The 24,665-nt window shown below is 38.1% G+C and overlaps 2 protein-coding genes across 2 annotated transcripts in view; both read right to left on the bottom strand.

Annotated features, from left to right (window-relative positions):
• Positions 1–15,484, bottom strand: part of uvrag (UV radiation resistance associated gene) — a 52,120-nt gene extending 36,636 nt beyond the window's left edge. The window contains exons 1-8 of the mRNA XM_087807532.1: positions 15,190–15,484; positions 12,980–13,097; positions 12,681–12,715; positions 11,002–11,163; positions 10,743–10,817; positions 10,589–10,674; positions 4,895–5,000; positions 3,248–3,374 (exon numbers count right to left, since the gene is read on the bottom strand). Coding sequence (XP_087663658.1) covers positions 3,248–3,374; positions 4,895–5,000; positions 10,589–10,674; positions 10,743–10,817; positions 11,002–11,163; positions 12,681–12,715; positions 12,980–13,097; positions 15,190–15,294 — 814 coding nt within the window. The 5' untranslated portion in view covers positions 15,295–15,484. The remainder of the gene's footprint in view (positions 1–3,247; positions 3,375–4,894; positions 5,001–10,588; positions 10,675–10,742; positions 10,818–11,001; positions 11,164–12,680; positions 12,716–12,979; positions 13,098–15,189) is intronic.
• Positions 15,485–16,178: 694 nt separating this feature from the next.
• Positions 16,179–24,636, bottom strand: dgat2 (diacylglycerol O-acyltransferase 2). Its single transcript, XM_087807074.1, has 8 exons — positions 24,529–24,636; positions 23,408–23,536; positions 23,219–23,326; positions 22,941–23,011; positions 19,500–19,704; positions 18,395–18,569; positions 17,619–17,821; positions 16,179–17,347 (listed from the first exon to the last, which is right to left on the bottom strand). Exons 1-8 carry the CDS (start codon positions 24,566–24,568, stop codon positions 17,193–17,195), a joined length of 1,086 nt encoding a protein of 361 aa, XP_087663200.1. The 5' UTR covers positions 24,569–24,636; the 3' UTR covers positions 16,179–17,192.
• Between the last annotated feature and the right edge of the window lie 29 nt (positions 24,637–24,665).

Genomic DNA, 24,665 nt, shown 5'->3' with positions numbered 1-24,665 from the left:
CAAGGCAACAAATACTTTATGACCAAGCCCATATCCTATTTAGGGAACATATTTAATTTTAAAACACGTTGCAGGCACTGAAGGTCTTCAACCTTTACTGATAAAAAAAACAGTGGATAAGAGCAGAACATTGCATCCTTCATTGAGGCTTCGAGAAAAGCATACGTGACTATGTGAACATCTATCAGCTCAAACTTTCAGCACAGAGGCAACTCAACAACAAATCAAATCCTATGACTAAATAACTCATGAACTATCAGATAACTCCTTTAAATATGTGACAGAGTCCTGCGTTACAACAAATAACTCATCCTCGCTCTCTGCTCAGACTGGCATCATGTGGGTGGATGCGTTGAAAGGCCCTAAGATGTAAAAGAACAGATGTTTGAGGAAGTATCTCCATCAGATTATCAAAGGAATGACGAGACAGATCATCCTCTCTCTGCTTTCATGTGATGCCGAGCTGTGTTCTATCTGTTCCCCCATCAATCTTTTATTCCCTTCATTCCAGAAACCTGCTGATATGTGTTTGGATACGCAATGGAAGAATTGTCGAAATATAGGTAAGACACAGCAGAAACATCTAGACTTTTTTCCAAAACAAAAACAATATGGTGAATATGAATGCATTTCAGACCAATTTGAACTACAAACATGATCAGCGGGAGATAAAATAAATATTGAACAGAAGGTTCGTTCTTGCATCTGCTGCTTCAAAGCTACACGCTCAAGTGCTCACACGCTCAGCGATTTGATGAAAACCTGAATCAATTATTCCATTAGCTTAACTTGTGTGTGCCTCTGAGATCAAACAAGAAAAGATGGAATGCATTTTATTAAATAGAAAGCTAGACAACTCAATTCTGTGATCTCTACCGCTTAAGAGAAGATGATATCGATTGATAAAACCAAACCAACTTTCTGCCTCACCTTAACTTGGTCTTTGCTATCAAGTTCAAATCCACCAGTGGTGTTTAGAGATTAATGTACTTGGATTTGTCTTTTCACATTATTTCCAAGTGTATGGTACTTGCACTTAAGCGATTACATTTATTGTCATTGTAGATCGTTCAGAGCGTGTGAAAAGCCTCTGATTTATGTCATCTGCCTAGGCTCGGACGGAGGGAGGAGGGAATTATGACAAGTTGCAACCCCACCAAGCCTATTAATTCTAAGTGGGAGGAAAGAAACACCACATCTGCGAAGATTTTCCAATAACTGTGGTCATGCTCATATGTTGTCTGTTATAGATGGTGTGTGTGTTGGTGGGAGATGTGAAAATACAACAACTTTCTGCTTCCATGATTTCAACACTATTAAATCCACGGGTACCGAGCACACTAGCTCTTAAACTGTCACCAAGACGAGACAAGTATTGATGCTCTTTGGTCCTAACAATGTCCAAGAGTGTTTGAGAAGAAACACGTCCACCAACAAAGAAGAGTGCTCAACAGGCATCAGTCATTCACGAGTTATAATGACCTCTTCACAGCGAGGCAGTCAACTTTCATTTCATCCTGGGCGTCTGGTTCTGATGCACACATCTTTCACGGCCCGACTGTATGTTTGACTTTTCTGAGAGTGTGTGTTTTAAGAGAGGCCAGCTTCCAGGAAATAAGAGCTAGATAACAGTTATTTGGTAATGACCCTGTGGCCGAGTAGAAGATGGTGAGACCATGTAGTAATAAAGTTAAGAAAACATCACCTTTGAATGAATGCCGTCTTATGAATCTCTAAATTATAAATCTAATAAGCACGAGAATGTCAAATAAATTATAACTAAACAATCCTATAAAGTTAGCAGTTAGAAAAATAAATAACCAGATCCCATCTCAACCCTTTGGTAGATTTGTGTGTGTATGTTTCAAGGGGATAATTCATTACCTCCTGTGTGCAATGTTTTGAAACAAAATTTAAGTTACTATTGATAAAATCGCCATAAATCTCAGTAATGAAAACAATGTGGGCCCAATCCAAATATAATCAGACAGAAATTCAGCTGCAGAATAAAATTCTATAAACACTTATCTTGGAGAGCATTCAGTCTGTAATTAGGGTCCGCACATTTCCGACAGAGTAACAAATGAATCCGCACAGACGATAAGTTAAACAACAAGGAAGTGCTTCAGAGCACTGGTATTTCAATATATAACCTCATTCTGGCATTCCTCTTCCCAGCTAGAGCATTTAATATATATGCACTGGTACCCTCCCCCCATTTTAAAACAAGGATTTTCCCTTCAGTTTCATAATAAGCACCTGTCCAGTTTGGATGACAGCCATGAAAGAAAAGCAGGCAGGGAGCACTCTGGGTTCTTTTGGCCACCGTCAGTGTGGTGACAGTTAAAGAGGACAAGGATTAACAACCAATTTTTAGGGATTGCTGGACAAAGGAAAGCTTGCCCTCGACCTTTTTAGTGTCATGTTTCCATGGGAGGTTGTGTCGCTCTGCATACATGTACAAATATATCTTATCCAAGATAGACTGTGTTCTTTCCGATCAAGATTTAATTAACCAGTTTATTTGCTGCTTTTCGCTGATGACAAGATCACATAAGCCTGCAGTCAACCACTCGCTCGTGAATACAAACTTGAGACTTACTTTAAATCAACGTTAACTTGTATGATTTTTTTAAATTTCCTCCTGTATCCACATTCAGTGAGTACAAAAGCCATTAATGTGCCCTGTAGGATGCAGTGAAAGGCCCTTCAGGTCTCCAAATCAACAGACTTCACAGGGTTAATTTAATGACACCACTGCACAAACACTGTTGCCCTCCTGGTCTGGCAAACAGTTCGGAAACCACAGGAATAACTTCACATACTGTACATTGGTGTGTCCGTGTAGCTGTGTGTTGAGTGACCCCAATCCGTGGACTGACACGGTGACAGAGGTGTTCTGTTTGTCATTGACTTCCCTACTGCACTCTTCTGCGCTTCCTTACACACCGAGAACACAGCGCACACAGTCCGTCTGCTTGCCACTGCAAGGCTTGACTGAAACCTCGATCAACATGTTTGAAACTGAATTTCCTGAAAGTCAAAATTAGATGTTGATGTTGGCAAAATATTATTTTTATAAAAATGAATCTCCTCTGTATATCTCACCGGTGGCACAAACATTAAAAGCAACACGTGTGTTTGTGTACGAAGGTATGATGATATGTGTTGATGCTTGGTGTTTTGAAGAAACTGGACAGAAGTACAGCATCTGTGTTATTGTGCCTTTTCGTTGATGGCTCTGTACCTTTCTTCTGACATTGCAGTTTGTCCTTTTGCCGCAGGTCAATCTCCCTGCCCAGAGCTTTCCTCTGCCGCTGCAGTTCACTCTGAAGCACAGTGATGCGAAGTTGCATACATTCACGTTCCTTTTTCTGCACAGAACAAACAAATGGAAAGATGGGAACATATTATCAAACCCATTTAAAAAAATAGACAATGGCTGGACATGGAATTCATATTATAGCTCTTTAAATAACCAAGCATGTGAGTCTAGACGTCAATAGAGATTAATATAAATATGCTCAAATAATAACCTCATATTTAATTTGATAATAATGCTCATGTGGCAACTACTCTCACAAGATCTTTAAAACACGTGCACCTCCATGGAATAATTGAAAGCACTCATAGCAGCAGAAAATGCTGGTAGTTATTTAGTTAAAGAGCAAGACTCATATTTTCCATTTTCCCATTGTGAGATTTTCCTAATCTTCCAATAGACGCTTTGCATCATAGACATAAAACATAACCTTCACAATATAATAATAATTTTTATTTTCCTTTTTTCATTCATTTTTAGATTTTTGTATCAAGAATTCAAATTTATTTTGAAGAGGTTTGATGGAAATCATTAAGATTCACCAGAGCCATGGGTGAAGTAAAAGATGGTGGCATGATGACAGAGATATATCCTTGTTATTCATTCTGTATTTTGCCAACTGGGACAACAAACACAGAGACCCAGATATGCATCACTTGCTGGATCAGAGGAAACCCAGATATGCTTTTTCTTGAAGACTTCAGCTGTTGCATGGAGAAAACAGGGGAGCTGACGTTGTAGACAAGACTGATAGAGCCTCCATTCCACAATTTGTCTCACACCCTGATGTTTGTATGTTAACCACTACTGTCTCTGGCACGAACTTCAAGTCTCAGACACTTTCACTAAAGGACAGAGTTGACTGTTAGTTCACGGATGTGTGTGTGGATGTGACACGAGTGACTGTAAACCCATTTCTGGAGCCCATGCTACTACTGAACATCAATGGGTCAGCTGAGTAAATAGCAGCAAGCGTGGGGAGACATGTTGTAGCCTGAAACTTGAAGGTGGCGTGTGGGTGAGAGGGTGGAAAGAGCTGTGCTCTCCAGGGTTAAGGCCTTCAATATCTCCCTCTCTGATCTTAGGTCTACACGACCGGTCAAGCTCTACAAAGACAGCGGAAGCTTAAGAAGTGCGACACAATGCGGCAATTCAAGTGTCATGGTTTTTATAAAAAGCTAAGATTATGTGATTCACAACACCCTGTAGGCTCTAGTGTGGGTTTGAGGAATGTTCCTCTGAAGAGAAATATCAGAGAGAATGTTTTTGAAAGGCGTCCATTGTGGCTAAACAATGAAACAACCTTTTTTGTACCCAGAAAAGGTAGGTAGGTAGGTAGGTAGCATAAGGGTCTGGTGACATAGTGATAAAATTGCTACCTATCTGATTGAAATTTAGAAAATAAAAATAGCTGTGAAAACGAATGACTAACATTAAGATCTTCTGGACCTGAGCACTTGGATGACAACGTGGTCATAATCTGGCTTTTGATCGGTGTCAACGAATGCTCAAAAGTTGTAAAAGTCTACACAAGTATACGACAGAATCCTCGGAACAAACTTGGTGACTAACCCGGTCTGTGCAGGTTGCCGACGTTCTTAGCTTTTCTTCGATCTCTTTCCCAATCTTTTGCACCGTCACTTGGGTCTGCTTGATGGCCCTCTGGGCCGTGTGAAGCCTGTAAATGGACAAGGTAAACAAAGAAAACACGTTTTATATAATTGAAGAGCAGAGCAAATTTATCACCATCAAGCTGTTTATAAAAGCCACAAAAAAAGAGATTTTAAAATGATTTAAAGCTTAAAAGTCCCAGACATAATTGTCACCATGTGAGAAAGGATGTTTTATGGGTCAACCTTTGAGATGACCCGATTTCATCTTTGTCGAGTCAAAGACACCCACCGAGATGCCACAAAGATGAAAAGTGTATTTATAAAAGATGTCTCCCGGAAGAAAAAAGGTTAATATTTCATTCAGACTTTTCAAAGTTTACGCAGAGAAATGAGGATTGCAGAAAAGCCACAAGAAATACACAAAAGTTCAATCACTGTCTTTAGAAAATAACTGACTCCAGGCCAAAAGAGAACCCTTCCTAGAAAAACAATCTTTACTTAAATCAAACACAGCAATGTGGACATGCATAGAAAAAATGAAACATTATTCAAAATGTTATAAGCTCTGTTCGAATAAGTTTACACATTTTTATTGCGAATGACAAACTGTAGTCTCAACTAAACCTAATAACCTGTTTAACACGAAGAGTTTAGTTTTTGTTGTTGTTTTTTAAGGGTTCATAAAAGATTTAAGAGAAGATTGAGTGACTTGATTGAGATGTGGTTTGTGGTTTCGTTATATGAATCAAGATTTCCTCAGGTGTGACAATGGTTTGAGTTCCAGTTGTTTTTATAAGGGTATACAAGTGTGCGGTGTACTGGGTTAATTTGTAGAAATAATTCAGTGCATTTTGCAGGTAATTTTGCTCAACATGAACACCTTTCAAGATTACAAAGATAATGAATAAAGGAATTTATATTCTGTTCTTCACTTTTGAACCTATGTGATTCTACTGTGATAGCAGCGAGATAGTGCTAAAGAGCATCAGGGCAAATGCGATCTGACAGTTCATCAGTCTAGGTGATGGTGATGTGTTCTTCACCCCCAGGGTAAAATACTTATCTACTTATCGCCCTGTTTTTTCTTGCATGCCTGCCACCTTATTGTGCCCAAAGTCTTGGCCTAATGCCGCACCATCTCCTCTCCACAAGAAGCCAGAGGCAGGTGCTGTTACTTAAGACACCGTGTCAGCAGTTTAGTACCTGGGCACACATCCTAAGAACATCTTTCAAAACACTACAATTGTTCTGTTCAAAGCAAGAGAGAAGCTCTTTACAAGAAAATGTGCAGGAAGTTATGACTGTGGCAGCGCACTCAAGCCTTCATGTCGATAAACATCAGAAAACAAGAGTTTGCTCCGCGGACTATGACTTGAGATACGACCGAGGTGTAGGGTAAATAAAGTGGTGATGGAAATCTTTTAAGATGGTCGACACATGGGGAAATTACTATAGGTTATAAAACCTGTATGGTTTTATTCATGACTTACATTTCACTTCTGTACGACAATCAAAGCTTCTGGGAAGGCAGAATATATCACAGGAAGAATATCCTGTGTACATCTTGACAATTTTCTGGTATAGAATATAAACAATCACAATAAAAGTTGGTTTAAAAAAAAGGTAAAATTATAATAAACGTTATCTAATAAAAACTGACATGCACAATTCCCAATACAAGATCAATGAAACAGCATTATATAAGAATTGAATAAGTAAATCAGAATAAATTGGTTACATTGAAAATAATCAAACTGACACATCTTTGAAGCCTATTGTTTCCAAACATTCTACAAACAAATATTGTCTCTATATCTTTTAGATAGTTCTTTTGTTTACAAAATGTACAGCATCTACACTAATGATCTTTGAATACATGGTAGTTCAGATCCTTATTCTTGCGTTTGTTGCTGTATGGAGATGGGTAAATGCAAATGTGCAGTGTGTCTCTAACTCCTACAGAAATAAAACTAAGTTTCTTCAAGAGTTATATCCAAAGTAAATATGCTAAACTTAAAAATATATATATATATATATATATCTTTCAAAATGTATTCATTTTTTTCGGTATAGTTTAGTAATAGCCATTAGGTACTAGTTATGCACAATCCCCCCAAGAGGCTATTAAAAAAACAAAACTCCCAACAATGTTTACCTATTACTAATAAAATAAAATACAATCTATAGCTTTAGTGTGTCTTGTGACAAGATATTAAGTAGACTAAACCACCCTTCAAATATCAGGTAAAGGCAAAACACACTCGAGCACAATGGTGAAATGACAACAAACAACCAAAATCTGCCTGTATCTCACTGCAGAGGAATGTCAACACACTCCATCACTTGCTATTCAATTCCATCAGCCATCCTCTCTATCTACAGCAGATGAAAGACATTATTACCCCAGTGACATTTTCGCTCCTCGAGGCTACAGGTTTGAATTCCTTATCATTTGCAGAGAGTACTGTTTACACCACAGGGCCAAGATGGATGCAGAGCAGCAAATCAAAATAGATCTCGTGAGAAATATCTTTAAAGGGTCATGATGAAGCTACACACAAGCACGCAAGCACCTAAACACACACAGATAAGTCTAAAACTTAACAAGCTTACAATTCAGGAATATCATTTAACACTTTAGTTTTAAAGGGCACATAAACGACTGCAATTTTGATGAATAACTTTTGTGAAAAGTCACATTTGAGAAGGCAATTCTCTTCTTTTATAGAAGCCTCCTTTGAAAATGGAAAAACTGTTCCAAATAAACAGCAAACCCAAACAACCATTTCCTTGTGTTTAATGATTGGTTGTAAACCTCGGCTGTATTTGGACGGCGTGGTGGCTGCTGTCTCCATTTTCAACCGGTTTTCATTTGTATATAATGGGACTTCAACACTGTCCCCCGGCTGACACAACTGTAGCCGTTTCAAGCAAAGAAGCTTTCGGCAGGAAAACATTATCACCTCGGAAATCCCATGTTTTCAAGCGGGACCCCCTACAATGTGCAGCTACTTCTGATACATGACCGTACATACATCCACGCATCGGCAAGAGGGCCACATACAGGCAATCAAGAGGAGCCGCCAACATGTGGCTCGAATCATGGACAAAAAAAATGGAAGTTTCTCCGGTAAATTCAGCATCCCGAGTGTGGTCCACAGTCGTGCTCTACCTTCAGGCCTGTTGATTGCATTTTAATCTGGTATGAAAGACCATCAAGAGGCCACATAAACGCTTATACATAAGGGCTTCCTTCTCTGTGACAGCTGAACCCATCATAAGTGATTATCCTGAATAATTCAAAGCCGATATAACAACCTACTATTGGAATCATATGAATAAGAAATGTTTTCGTCAATGCACTCAGACAAGAAAGTACTTGTGAGATTAAAGCTGATCCCAAGTATCAAAACTGCCACTACAAGGGAGAAAGAACAGACAAACAGCTGGATCATCTACAATTGCCTTCGAAAATTCCAAACTATGTGCACGGTCCATCTTAGCCAGAAAGACACTAAAGGAGATTGATGAGGTGTTCACTCCCTCTTCATCTCACCAACAGCAACGTGTTGTGTTTATCCATTACCATGTCTCTTGAACACACGTTATCCAATGGGGCTGCTATGAGAATTACAACCATTTATCAAGACAAGGCAGCTCCCATCTTTTCCTATTCAAGCACATGATGATCTCAGGTTTGACATTGAAGCGGGAGTACTCTGGGAGTGGGGTTATCTGAGGCTGTGGGTGTTCAGTTCAGACAAGTAACACTGTGCTTCAGAACAGAGAAAATTATTATCTATTTTAGAGGAATACAAAATCAATCATATCCATACAGTCCTTTTTTTTCTAGTATAGCAACTTAATAGTTGCTTATTGATAATACAAGAAAGGATATATTGAGTCTTAATACCCTGAATATTGAAGTTCAACTTTTAATTACAATCACCATTTTCCCCACACATGAGCCTATGACTAAAATATCCTTCCATATTTAGCCTCACCTGTGGATTTTCAGCCACCGTCTCAACTCCTCCTCCTCTATCTTCTCTATCTCTTCTTCTAAGTCCACCAGCCTCTCTACCGTCTGTCCCATGGCAGAAATATTGGAGGCACTACAATGTTTCAAGATACATATACATGTAACATTTTTGCTGAATTATATTAGTAGAACAACTGCTGTATGCCTTCAATTCCAACCAACATCGGGGCTCTAAATGAGGCCAACATTCATTCGACATACATGGAAAGGTTTGAATTCTGGGGATTAGACATTGAGCTGGACATAAATGTCCATATGATGAGGAGTGGGTGGGGGGATTACTCCTGCTGGTGTGCACAATATCTGATGGATCACTATGCACCGTATGTTCATAAACCCAGAGAATATGAGCCCGGTGAGCCAAGAGAGAACTTAACAGCGCTAAGAATCTGCAGGCACGGCAACATGAGGATAGAAGGGGGATCAGTGTAGCTGTGTTAAAACATTGCTGCGTCCCAATGGGTGTGAATGGAGAACAGAGATGACAATAAAAACACAAACGAGACCAGAGATGGCGAGAATTATAACGCAAACGTTTTCCTCCTGGCAGTTAAGCTTTTATTTGGAGTGTACATAAACTATAGGCTAAATTGGTTTTGACAAGATTCCTGTTTTTTGACACAGAAAATCCCTCTGAAGGATTTGTCATGTTCCTATTTAAATCACACAACTGTATAACGACACAGTAAGCATTCATTTAGGTCTTAATGACAGGATGATTCTTTTATTTTTACCATGGCTATTTGAGCCTCCCATACATGCTGGGAGTCACTCAAAGGAATGTGTAATTAAGCACTTCTTTGATGAGGGTGAAGGTAATAATGGGTATTCCTTTGGGGAAGCCCTCTGGCAAACTGTTTACATTCTTCACAATAAAAATATACAGTAAATGCTGGGCAACCCGTTTGTATTCGTCTGGAGTTGCAAACACTACACACTGCATCTGGTGTGTGATTATAAAAAAAACAACTCAATTTAAGGTGATATCTAAAAACGTTACCAACACAGGAAATTTTTGTCGAAATACATGTCACTTAAGTATTAATATCTGTACCCAATATGCACACATTTTCAGTAATAATAGTTTATATTTTATCATAGACTTAGGTAGCTTCATATCTGTTTACGGTATTACTTCATATATATCATTATAATTGTAGTTAAATCAAAAAGAAACAATGTTAAACACTTTGGCACAAACGTTAGAAGTGACGCACACAATCTTCTCTGTGACCTCCTATTTTACTAGATCTCTTGTTTCAGTCAAGTCAGCATCATCAATTATTTGTACAGGGAAGGATGTACGTACAAACCCTACTTAAAATAGAAAAGAAAGTATTCCTGTAGCGCCCTCTGCTGGTCATTAATGCGTCAAACCATAGATTACAACCATTACATTTTTTTTTCAATATATATATACAAAAATGCATTCAAATATAAATTAGTAAAATACAATTGAATACATATAATTCTTAAAAGTACAACCATATTGAGTCATGTAGATCGTGGTTTTAATAGCATAACCAAACTTTTAATCCTAATACTGTATAAATTATGATCCGCGTCCTCATTATAGTACCGATTACAAACTGAATGTGGTCGGAAACTCACCTGAGCAAAGAGAAAACATTGTAGGAGTTCCTCACTGAACTCTGGTCGACGTGGAGGAGACTGTTTTTCGTCCACTCTGAGTGATCCTGTGAAGGTTCGAAATTAAATCAAATTAGAGTTAAAAATATCTTGTTCTATTCTGGAGTCAATTTACCTTGTGATCAAAGTCAGCTGAATAGTAGCCGTCATTCAAACCAAATATGATCTCATTTGGGTTTCTAGACCGGATCTGCAGACCAAAAAGAACAGTAGTCACTCAGTTTAGTTACAGAACAACAGCCGTGTAGATGTGATGTGCCGATTGTTAACCATGTCTGACAGCAGCCGGGCAGTCAAATGACAGGCATGAGATTCAAACTGATTATCTTCACAGGAATTCATCTGAAATGAACGCCTTGTCTTTGGCTTCTGACCTGCTGTCCTGTGTATCTGAGGCCATCCAGATTGACCTTCCACTCAATGAGAAGCTGGTACTCTGTCTTTTGGCCTCCCCAGATCCTCACCACGAAACAAGACACAGACGTGTCAAGAAGGTCGGGCAGCATGCCAAAGTCCAGACTACGCCAAGTGGGGTTCTGAAATAATACACATACAGGTATTGACAGTGAGCTACTGGCGATAATTCAGGAAAATAATCTGTTAAAAGAAATCTTAAAAGCTGGTCTGTTAATTGTATATCTAAACAAATAGAATTTACAACCAAACAAAAACACAATCTAATGTTATACTTCAACAACATTTTATTTTACTGAATATTAAATTACATAGACCATGGCCTGTTGAATAATAAGCATGTAGTTACAGTATACATCCACTGGTTTTGATCATCACTAACAAACACATAAAAAAAAAAAAATTAACAATTGCAATTGAAAATTTTGTAAAATTCAGTTTGCTGTGGTTTGGAATTACATATCTTTTTTTTTTTAAATGGTGAACGTTAATGTCGTATTGTCTCTCTCAAGGGAAGACAAGAGAGGATCACAAAAGCAGAAGTGACTGAGAATGGGTCTCACGATAGTACGACAAGGAAGCCATGGGGGGGCCCCGCACAAAAACAGGAAGAGCGACAGGAAACATTTACCAAGAAGCATGATGTCGTAAGGAAGACAGAACACTAGAAAACGAATGTCAGCAAGGATGTAAAATTCAACAGCAGGAAGCTGGGCTGACGACAGGAGCAATGACTCCTGCAGTTTACTGTAAGATATTCAGTTTAGCGGTTCCTGACTATTGTGCCTGGAAAGCAGCTTAAGTCATCTTATGACTCTACAGTGACTCGAAAGTTAACGGCACAACAGACTTAACTAGGAGCAGAACTGCATCTGCCATAGCAATCAGAACAATAGCAAGAATCACAAGATATCTACGTCAATCTAGAAGCTGAAGAGTTAAGAGGACTGTGTGAAACACACACATAAAATATATAAATACACACAATATAATGCTTATACTGGAAATAATTGTGTGACTGTGGACAATGTGAATGAATCATAACATGGTTGAAAAAAGTGTGAGAATATACTTCAGCAAAATACAGGCTAACCGAAAGAGGTAAATAAATTGGTAACAAAATCATTCACGGACAAAATCTTTTTAAAAAGAAAATATGAATATGAGTATTATCTGTGTTCAAGACAACACTAACATTTTTCTAAATGCATTTCATACCAAAAATATGAACATTTGTCAGAATAAACCTGTGTGTTAAGTAGGGTAAGGAGGCTTCATCTACTCCCACCCACACACGCCTGCCTACACACATGTCCAACCTCACGTGAACTCACAAGTTTAAATACACACACTCTGCTGGCATGCCCAGTCCTCAAAGCAAATGTATTCTTGCATAAAAAAATATTATAAGTATTCCAATCCTTTAATGGGTAAATCATTTATAAGCCAATTTTCTCTTTTATTTGATCTCCTGTATATATCTTTCAGTCACAAGGCTGACGGTCAACACATTACATTTACTTAAAAAGTTATGATGCAAACGGCTCAGAATAGTTGGCATAAACAAGAAAAATATTGCCGTTAAATATAAGAAAACATACGCAGTGCAACAGTATTTAATAACAATAACCAAACTCACCAGCGAGTCGCGTATGACTTCACTCTTGTAAAAGTCTAGAAAGGAGAAAAACAAGCATCTGTTTAGAACCTGCAAACACAAGGGATAATCGTCTTGAAAAAACATTTAAGTTCTTTTTTTGGATTATTTTAATTCAAATTTTTTAAAGATTCTGGATTAGCAGCCCATTATTACTTGAAGAACAGTAACAACATTTGTACATTCAATTCTAATTGTACATTCAATTTATCTTGAGTTTAGAGAAACAGTCTGCATGTGTATCCATTTACATGTAAATAAGAACCAAGTGTCCTGCTCACCACTTGATATTCTGTCTCCTATACACAGGTGGAGGGTGAAGTATGTGTCGAGAAGTGGAGATCCATTCTTGTTGACGATGTTTCTTGCAGCGATGCTCCTGAGATGACGTAATCGTCTCTGCAGGACATTCACAAAACAGAAAAAACATGATTGTTATCAAGCATCTTATCCAACAACAGGAATGAAAAAAAAGTCAACTGGAAAAGTATTAGAAATCATTGTGGCAAAAGAAAAATTGATAAGATGCCGACACAATCAACATATAGCAAAACATGCATTATTTCATTCATCCATTCATTTTCTGTGCAGCTTGTTCTCTAATGGGGGTCGTTGGGGGCTGCAGCCTATCCCAGTTTATTTGGGTGAGAGGCCGGGGACACCCTGGACAGGATGAGAGTCTGTTGCAGGAATAAACCACATCTTTTTTAAGAAAAGATCTGCATTGCCTATGATAAGAAGTTAGTTTTTCTATTAATCTTTGACTGCATGAGTCAAACTATGCACATGTTCTCTGCTGCCCCGCGAGCCCACCCATTTTCCTGCAGTGATATTCAGACTAAATCCAAGTCATGGGATCCCACTATACGATTGAAAGGGCCACACACACAAAACTCCTGACTGTTCCACATATGACCATAAACTTTCTCCTAAGATCACAGAACAAACGGATCAGCAAACAAGTTTTCTATTCATTGCACGGAGTATGGATTGATCATGACGAGAATGCAACAAAAAAAGACAAACAAATACTTCTGACATTAGATTACTGTGTTGACAACGACAATGAAGATTTTGCAATGTATATGTTTAAATAAAAACAAACTGACTCAAAGGTTTAGTTTAATTCAAAATAAATCCAAACAATTAAATGGATCTTTGGTGATACTCACTTCCAGGGTTGTTGGGAAAAGGTATGAGAGTAAAATCTTTGTTCCTAGAAATAAATTCTCACTCCTCAAAGAATGTCTCAAATAGAGGAGTCGCGATTTAACACACAATTTTTATGACAAACAGATGTTTTATTGTCTATTCCCGCAAGAGGCTACATAGCTGAAATATATAAAATATATAAAAAATCTAACAGATCTACCAGAAAAATTCCTGATAAGTCACAGCTTTCTGTAAAATGGAAACACATGAGGCTTACTGAAATGTTGCAGGATTTAATTTGGACTTCCCATGACAAAAGTGGCCATAAATTCTAACGCTTGTGACAGTGCAGTGATATACTGTATGTAGTTATGAAATATAAAGCAAGTAAGTAAAGTAAAGGTTATAAGTAAAGCGTCTTTCTAGACCAGGGTCACAAAGTGCTTAAACAAGCAAAAACACTATACAGCTAAAATACATGCAAAATATGCAATAGTATTTCAAGAGTTGACACATTAACCAAAAATATTTATTGTGTGCTTCAGATAATTCATTAATTTGACTCAAATAAGAGGCATTAGTGTCACTGATATGGATAGATTTAGGTTAAAGTTTTACATGTTTTACGACTAGACATTGGTTGTTCGTTTATGATAAATTACACAAATTATATGACTCACTTCCATCTTAAATAATATACAAATTTGAACATTCAAATTTAGTTTAAACTGCTCTTGACTATTTAAAGTGTACGTTTTAACTAATGACTTTAGACTTTATTTTGCAAATTGTCTGTTCGTATGAGATGTTATTTTTTAACAGGTAGTCTGGGTAATGTATTATAGTGTATATTGATTACTCCTACTCCGCTTTTTAAACTAGAATTCACTTGTAAGTAACACAGACGTCAGCATTGCACATCTGCATCCAATATTTAGTCAAATTATATCCAGGTGCTTCAAAGTGCATGTAGATCATAATCCTTTGGGAACATTTTGAAATTATTTTTTGGCAAAACTTTGATTTGAGTTGAGATCATAATGTTTATTCTGTTGAGGTGACTTATTCTTGACTACATAGCTTAGTTAACGGGCAAAACTGTGATTCGTATATGGCTAAGAAATTATTACATTTCAACCCATTTAAAGTTTGTTTTTCAATTATGGTGGAAATGCTTTACAATGTAGTGAGTAGAGTTCAGTAGCAAAATAAGCTAACAGTTGTTAGCTTTTAGCTGCTAGCTTAACAGGCCTGCCAACAAGATGCTACCAGCGACAAGTTTTTGACTTTACATGAATGCACAGTGAGGCCAAAACGATTCAAACGTCCCGACATGTACCTGCTGAGAGGTGAGCTCCACGTGTAAGGCTCGGGACGATGACGCTCCGGAGTTAGTGACAGAACCACCGGGGATGGCGAGGACCCGACCGGTGACGGAGTTCATCCTCCCGTCGGCATGCAGCGAGTCTACTTCATTCAAGACGCATCCCCTCAGCGGTGCCAAGGGTGCAAGTTTCTGAAGTTGTTTACGGTGTGGACCTCCACGGGGAGAGACCAGGTGCTGTCGTCGGTGTCGGTGCGACGACACGCCAGCTGTCACAGAACCGAGCGGAACGTAAACAAAGTCCGAGCTAATTTGCTACAGTCAGTTCGGAAATCCGTCTCCGGTTTAGAGAACGCCCGCCCCTTCTTCTGACTGGTTAAAATAAACGTCTATCAAGTAAAGGCGGAGTCAATTTCTATTATAAGGGATTTCATTGGCCACGCGATCTGTTTATCTTCGAGAAGTAGGCGGGCTTATGTTGAATTCTGTCAAACCTGCAAAATACGAGGAAGTAGCGCAATACAGCGTGACATGCAGGTGACCCATTTACTGTAATAATTTACAATACCTTTTTCCGATCCATTTTTCTTTTCATTAAAAAAGGAATACTGAATTTTAATGTGACGTAGAAATGCCATTTGAACGCGCATTTCATCCACGAATAATTGATATTTATCACGCAAAATCTCATTTAATTTAATAAATAGACTTGAACATTATCTACCAGCAATTTCCAAAATATATAAAAAAAATACTAATATCAAAACTGTAAAGTTACTAACGCTCTTAAATATGAGCTGAGCCATTTTGAAGCGAGTGACAGAGATTTGCCACTAGGGGGAGCCATGCGCCAATTGTAACAACACGACTAATATTTAAAAGAAAAGGAAAATGTACATTTTAGAATAACATACATCATGCTTTATCTTTTAAAGAGGGGTTCGATTTGCCGCATTCTTCCATGAATGTATTTCCTGATTGGTCACATTCATAAAGACAAACAATTGTACATTGTAAAACATAAAAAAGTTTAATTTAAATAATAGCAGTTGGGTGACATCACAAAGACAGGTCTTGTTCATCTTTGCCGCCTGCATATTCATTGCACAGGAATTTTCTTTATATCAAGTTATAGTAGAACCAAAGGAAATCTTCAGGAATTCGACATCCACCTTCATAACATGATACCAATCCACTTGTTTGATTCCCAGTATACATCCAACCACCACATCCATACTTTAAATACTCTGACATTATACTGCAATACAAAAATAAGGCACTGTTCAAAACATATATTATCTATTTCACCAATTAACATCAGCAATTTATTATTTTTGTACCGTATACATCCCTAATAAACAGCTAGAAAACTACTATTTCTTACACAGTTTTCATTGCTCTGAAGGTAATCAACGATACAAAAAGTGCATCAGACGTATTACATCTCCAATAGGCAATTAATACTTTATGGCATCAATACATCATAGGCACATATGTTGAGGGTCTACCCAAATGAATGGGCAGACAAGATTGCGCTTGTTCACAGCTAATAAATTACAGTTATATGGTTTGACAATAAACTTCTTTGGCTCAATTAACCTTTGGGCTCATCATCTTAAAGTGGTTTGTACTACTTGCATTGTTGATGCTTTTACACGAGGAAGATTTACATCTTTATCATCTCGTTGTATTAAATACAATTTTTGGCATCTTATTTTCTTGTGTTACCTTTCCCATCATGCAACTACATTGATGTTGTTGTTGTTTCACTTTTTAAGATTTACAAGACCTTCCTTTTGAACATGTGTCCAGATATGGAACAACGCGTATGTGCTGACATGAGGAACAACACAGAGAGGGACAGATTCTTCAGCAAACATGCTTGTGTGAACAGTCCAGAGTCCAGCGATGATCCAAACCAGGCACAAAGATTCGGCAGCACTTGCACCAGCAAAGTATGGGATCACTGCCAAGGTTCGTGGAAGAAGCTTCCCCCCCCCCAGAGTTGCTCTAAACGTTCACTTAACATGTAAAAGGTCGCTCTCTTTTAAGCCGAAACGGGTCTTGTACTTGTCAAACAGGCTGACCAGAGACTTGACATACATGGCGTGGTACAGTTCCACCGTAGCTTCTGATGGCTCCTCAATTTTTGGCACTGTGATTGGCTCCCCAACTGAAAACAAATGAAATGTTGCATTGTTAAAGGAAATACTGCCGCAAAACAATTGTTGAAGAAAGTAGTATAATATATAATATGATAACAAATGATGTAAATAATAATACATGAAAGTTCCTTATTGTAACAAACCCTTTGTCCCTTTTCATACTGTTTATATTACATTATCTTTGTTTTTGTTTCACCCTCGCTCAGTCCAGAGACTCCATCTTAGTCATGCATGTTTTAAAAAAGAACTTGAGAACTGAGTCTATTGCTAAGTTTGTACCTATGGTGGTGATGGGCTTGCAATAAGGCACGATCCCCCAAGAGTTTCCGAAAAAGAGGCCACATCCATGGAAGACACACGGTGCGAAGCCGAGGAGCTTCTGTAACTTCTTCTGGAGGTATCTGCAGTACGTTCCCTCCTCGAAGATCACCTGCTTGTAGGCGTCGTTCTCTCCGAAGGAATACACAGGAACCAAGTCAGCCCTGAAGAAACACAGTCCAGGTGATGAGATAAGGGATATTGAGAAAGGAGATTAAGAATGTTCTTCTGGAACATTCAGTCGTATCTGTTTATTCATCCAACAGGCCCATAAGTCTGGGTTATGTCATTGTTACCAAACCGACCTTGTGCGGCCTAAATACCCACTCAATGGAGACGGAATGTGTGAGTCCAGTTATGAGTGTAGTTTTGAGTGAAGTTCCTTACAAAGTCTTAAGCCTCTTTGGATACATATAATCCTCATGGATATTTCAGAAGTAGCCATTGAGAGTCACAGAGAGAGAAAATACTAGAGATGAGACCAGATATTATGAAAACGTCAGTCGTGAGGCGATTGAAACATGAATCAAAAGACTGTGAAAAAGATATTTTCAGTTAGGATATTCAAACAAAATCTTTCTGTATGGCTGCGATAAATGATTTATTAAAAAAATATATGGTGACAAGTCTCATTATTGCGACGCAAAGGCTGCATAATTCTTTCTATTTCTATTCAGAGCAGATTTGGTAAAGGTCGCTGCTATGAGTGCCGCGGATATGTGGGTGCACTGGCTTACCCTTTCTGCAGCGCTATTTTCACAAAGCCTTTACGGCTCTTCAGCGTGACGGAGTTCATGCCCGGGGTGCACTGCAGAGACTCCGCCGCTCCCCCGATAACGATCACCACGGCGTTGCCCGTGCCGTTACACGACAGCAGGTAATCGATGGAGTTACGATTCACTGGACAGATTCCTGTTGTGAAAACATGAAGAAAAATAAGTTTTATGAGGTTAGGAACATGTTTAACAAAATGGGTAAATGTACTTAAAATGTTGTTTTAAAAGTATATCCGTGCCATTAGAATATTTATTTAACATTTAAAATGTTGAACCTGACTTTGTTTTTATTGAAAAGTTGTTTTTTCTAAGCATTGAATATTTCAAAACATTCAATTTAATCATATATATATATATATATATATAATGATGTTTTTTTTACGGCTAGGGTTTGATATTCTTATTCCAATAATGCCAAAAAATATGTTCTAAATTCAATTCTTTTTTCATTTGTAGCCTTTTAAATATAAATTAATTAATATTAAAATGTTGGTATATTACTGACAATAGTTGATTGGGTGCTAATATGTCGTCACATGATCGCCCGTGCATCGCATGATTGGCTAAAAGTTTTATCAAATTGCTTGATATTTTCTGGTGCCACTATTTTATCAATATTTTGAATTTGATTTAAAAAAGATATGAATACAAAAAGTATTTCATTTGGAAAGTATTTGAATCGTATTAAATTATATTTAAAAAAAAGAAGCTTTTTTTTAATCCCATTTACACCATTCGAAATGTTAAATTCAACCATTTAATATTTTATATAAAAATATTATAATAGACATTATATTATGGCATCCAATCGAACGGAATTGAAGGATTGAAATGTCTCTACTGTGTTAAAACAGAAACACATTTTCCTTCCAGGTCTGTCTGTTAATCTCTGTCATTAACTGACATTGCAGCACAGTCAGTACAGGACAGGGAAAGGTTTGAATCAGCAGACACAAGTAAACATTCGTGCTGTGTAACAGGACAAAAGTCCGCTCTCTTACAGATACACTTATCAGCATCAGCGTCAGTATCACAACCTTCGTCCTTCCATTTTCAACCCACCTACCTCCAGACATCAGATAGTCGCGCAGGACGGGCAGGCGGAAGTTCCCGGCCAGCGTTGCCAGGGACGGCCGGATGCCTGGGAATATCTTGGAGAATCCAGTGGCCTCAGTTCCAAAGTTGCAGAAAGCCCCGAAACACATGATGCCATGAGGATGGTATCCGAATATATAGTTCCGGCTCGGCAGGAGGCTGTGGGTTTTAATGAGCTGAGGAACAAAGTGAGGAGAGGCCCAGTTAGGCTGAGATCCATATGAGGGGAGAACTGTTGAGTGGGATTAGTGAAGTCAAGGGTTTGAGAGATCAGTGAGTAAAGCACATGTCAATACTGCAAATTATACTGCGATCAGAAACAAGTGGTACACTTGTAGCAGAAAGAACAGGATACTTCCACCTTTTTCTGTTGTTACTTTTGATTTATTTTATCAAAACTGATTTAGTGATGCAACTGCAATTTATTTTTGAACATTCTGAATTTTGTGTTTTCTGTTATTTGTTTATCTGTCATGTTTTTCCATTTCAAATTTCAAAACACATTTTAAAAAATGAATCTGAATTAACCAAATTGTAAAAATAATTTTTGGGAAATCCTGAGTAAAAAGTAAATAACGTAAATATAAATTGAAAAAAAAAGACAACCTCTGAAAATAATTTAATTCATATCTGAAGTTTTTAATAAAACAATCTTGTTAGTTCTGCACTGTAATCTAATGTATATCTTTAATTTAAAGGGCACTTGAGTCAGCTTGTTTGTCTAACAGGTGCTACAGGGTTCCTACAGGTTATCTTGAACTCCAAATGACCGCCATGAACAACTATGTGTCTGGACTGAGTCAGATTTTTCGTTGTGGCCTTATTCATCTGCCAACTCCAAAAAGGCCAACAACAGTTGTGCGCTAATTACACTGTTATTATGAATGCTACAAACGCTTTTTACCCAAATAATAGCTCTATAGCTCAAATATTAAGCAGCAGCCTTGTTAAAAGTTTCTCCACGTTTTTTTACTTTTAGCAGCTTCTGCATTATTTTTCAAAATCTGTCACAATCACCTGAAAAATGACTTTTTTTTTATCATTTTGAGTCTATTCAAGAGACTTAAAGGGACAATAAAATATTTAAAACCTAATAACATGGTCCATATCTTTCGTGGTTTTGTAAGACAGAGACAAAGTCCGTGTCCATCAATGACACATATTGCCTTCAATATTATTTATTTCCACCAGGAAAATATGATCTCATCCGTTTAAAAACGAATCAGGAAAGAAAGCAAATAAAACGAGATGATTTGTGCTCTTTTTTTTCTTACAGAAGAGGCCGAACGACATGCTAGTTATTTTTAATTGATCCGATTTGAGACATCAGTTGAAGTGCATAACTACCAGTTTTTGTTTGTTTTGTTGTTTTTAGCTGGAATAATCCAGCGCTCAAAGAGTAAAGAAAGAAACAGAAAAATGGTTTGTTTTGGTATGGAGCCAGCGGATCTGAGAGCTAGGTCATCCTTATCAGCTGCATGTCAATAAGACTTACTGTGTCAACTTGAGTGTAGCAATAAAAAATCAATCCTGTGTACTGTAATTTCTGAAGTCGGTTAATAAGACATTAGGAAACAGGTTATTCATCTTTTGGACTGTTCTAGGTAAATGGGAGGCGACAGGGAGATCGTTTAAGTGTGCCATAATTGATGCTATTCACTATCACCAAGCTTACACATGAACTCAGACAGAGAGTAAACATAACCAACTAGCAACCAGATCACATTAATGACATCCTGTTGGCGGCGCAGATGTCATATGAGAAGTGAGGAGACTTGTTCTCGCAGATATTCACGTCATCCTGAACATCACAGGGACGTCATTGATCGGCAACTCATGCTCCTAACGTTTGTACTCCTGACACCCTCCAGGGCGCGTCTTAAATTTGAGGTTAGCTTTGACTTTATTTAGATGTTTTTCCACCGACGTGACACTCAGGATGAGAGAAGATATTTAGCACTAGAACTAACCGATTATCTCGCTGGTATGTCCTGTTTTATTTCTCAGTATTTTTTCTTGATTTTAACACTTAGTTTAAAGAAATGTTGTTGTTTTTGTGGGGGGGGGGGGGGTTCACGTGAAGATAATTCAAACATTTGTTGGGGGAAAATGTCATTGTTTCTTCAGGAATCATAATCACACATTCCCACAGCTTGAAGATTGGATTTGAATCCATGCGGCGGACAAAGTTCATCCAAACAGGGAAGCGCTTCAAATTCGTAAATATGTCTAAACCGTCTCTGTTCAGCTTTAGATAAGGTCCGTCACAACTGTGAGGAGATCACAGAAGCCATTTAATCCTTTTTCAAACCAAGTGAAGCCAATTTCATCATCCCAAAAAAAGAAGCATTGAGATCTGTATTGATAAAGAGATTCAAACGATTGTTGTAACACATGACCACTAAAAGCTGACTCTGCTGTCTCATCACGTCGGACAGGAGAGTCTCTCATTTAAGGATGCGTCAGGAACCTGAGGAAAACAGATCCTTCATTTATCAGAGAGGTCGAAGTCCTCGGCTGCCAGTCGACGACATCACCGTGCAGACAGGAGTGATCTCTGATTAGATTGTATTAATTTCAAACCTGCTAATGGTTTACTATCTAAACAAGCTGCTCTTGACTCATAACATGAACGTCATGTTAGTAGAAGTTAGCAGCTGTAAGATCTATGAACTCAATCACTGAAGTTCTCTAAGATGGAATACTGGCTGAGAAATAAATCTCTTCAAGACACCGGTGTAAGCAACTTACACATCACTGACAAAAACAAACAATTCAAGTATAAAATGCAACATGACTCATCCAGCAGCAACCATGGAATCCCTTGAGCAACTTGAGGATTCATCAACAACTTCAATCCAGGAAACTTGCTACATTATTTAGTCACTTTCTTGCAATCTTTCTACATTTTAGGATTTCTACACATGATTTATTTTGAATGTTTTTCTTGTTCCTGTTCTGACACAGGGAGCATGAATGCTTCAAATAAATATAATACTGACATATAGCTCTATATACTGTGTGGACGGTTTGAAAGGCTTTGTTATTCACTTAAAAGCTCTTTGTATGTGGACAACTTGACTTAAAACAAAAAAAAAAAAAACTCTCTGAAAAGACAATTTCTGTGTAAAATGTCCCAGTAAGTTTGCTAGCTAACACTTGATAGCGACCTAAAGAAACTAATGGCATAGTAATAAATGTTTTTGTTCATTCGTTTGCTTTCATACTGTATTTTCTGTAAAGGGAAATAAGCTCCTTGGCAGTGGTAAGTGTTGTCCTAGTGCTTCTAGAGACACAGGTCTTTGGTTCAGAAGGACCAATAAAGGCTTCTGGTTCAGAAGCAAGACTGTATAACATCTTGAATGTCTTTATATCCACAAACAATATGATCGATTGACTTATAAACACCTACCCTGATCGGGAAGTAGTCCCTGAAGTATGTCCACACTGTCCAGCTCCTCACCCAGGACGACCTGCGGCCACCTAGAATTTTTACAAAATGATGTAAAGGCCAAATTCATTCAGCGTGTTCCGTGCTAATTTTCATTCATGTAAATATAATGCAGCTATTGTTTAGCGCAGACGCACTAAGAACATTACTTAACGTTTTAGGTGATTTGGAAGTTAATTCTTTTTCAATGTATAAAGCCTTAACCTTCACGTAAGAACTGAAAAAAGGGGAATAGTTGCCTTGTTTTGGTGTGTTCCAGTCAAATATCAGCCACGCCGTGTACAAGGCTGCGATGAGCCAACAGTCGGTGCAGAACATGTAGACCAACAGCACCGTGCAGGCGACTCCTGAAGAGAAAACACAATCCCTACACTTTAAAAAACATCTTGTTTTTCAAAGCCCTGGCGGTATAATCTTGCCTAACTCACCGAGGGCTAAGAAGGAGAAGACCCACTGCAGCACGGAAATGACCTGCAGACGTTTCTCCATCTTGGATCTGCAGGGCCAGAAAGCCGCGGGTAGGTCCTGCAGGGCAGAGAGGATGCTGGATCCGGTGCCTGGACATGGAGAAAAGAATGAAAGTTCTGTCGCAGTAACAGGCTCGAACGGAGCAACATGATCCGATAAAGTCAACAGAGATTAATGATTCTCTCAGGGACGACAAGATTTAACTGACCTGTCGAACATCAGTCAATATTTTGACACGAAACTTCATCGAGTCACCAGTAACCCATGAGAGTGTGTGTGAAGCTTCTACCTTGGATAATGGACACATTAGAGCGACTAAAGAGAGTCAAGCCTTACAGCCAATCAGCAGAAGATCTCTCCACGGCAGGAAAACACTGTGATCTAATCCCATCTGAACAACCTAAAATAACCCGACGCTGGACCACTGCTGCCTGCTAATACCTGGAACCTGGAGACTACTTGACGGTCGCTGCTTACGAACATCTCAATCTCACTAGTTATTTGTCATATCGCTTATGTAACTTCAAACTGTAATATAACATTTTTTTATAGGAACCTTGACTTAAAGAAAATATAATTTTAATTAATGGATTCATAAGTATGTTTATAATAACAAAGACTGAATAAATCAATATAGAATAATCGGGGTATTTTAAATTATATTATTACTTATTGCAATAAAGAAAAAGTCTATTAGTATTTACGATTATGTTAAATGGAAAACAAAATTGAGTTCTTTACAAATACAACACAGAACTAGGTCACAAAGATGTCCATTTGTATCAGACGTTATTATTATGAAACAATACACTTGTTGTTGTTTTCTTTATTTAATTATGTGAAATAGCTGAGGAATCACAGAAACAAAATCACAGGTAGTCTTTGGGAAATATTTGCTGAGAGGTCATGATCTCAGAAGTGACCACTGCTAGAGATGAAGATTTATTTTATTTTATTTTTTAACAGTTAAATTGAACATCAATACAAACTGAATCCGGATCATCACAGAGTTGAGTTGTGTGTGCGAACATCTGCGTGTGTTCGTGTGAGTGTGTGTGTGTGTGGTGCAAGGTGCTGGTACCTTTAAGGACTCCAGAGTAGGCAGCAAGAATAGTCTTCATCGTTGGTCTCCCTCAGTTGCTGTCACGATGACAAAAGTTCCCCGTCCAGCTCGTCCGTCATGAAGGACCCCCACTGCGACGCACTCCGGCGGAGGAG

Source organism: Callionymus lyra, chromosome 14 (assembly GCF_982586985.1).
Source record: "Callionymus lyra chromosome 14, fCalLyr1.hap1.1, whole genome shotgun sequence".
In the NCBI taxonomy this organism is placed as follows: domain Eukaryota; kingdom Metazoa; phylum Chordata; class Actinopteri; order Syngnathiformes; family Callionymidae; genus Callionymus; species Callionymus lyra.
The sequence above is the reverse complement of the archived record's forward strand: the minus strand, read 5'-3'. Positions and strand labels throughout refer to the sequence as shown.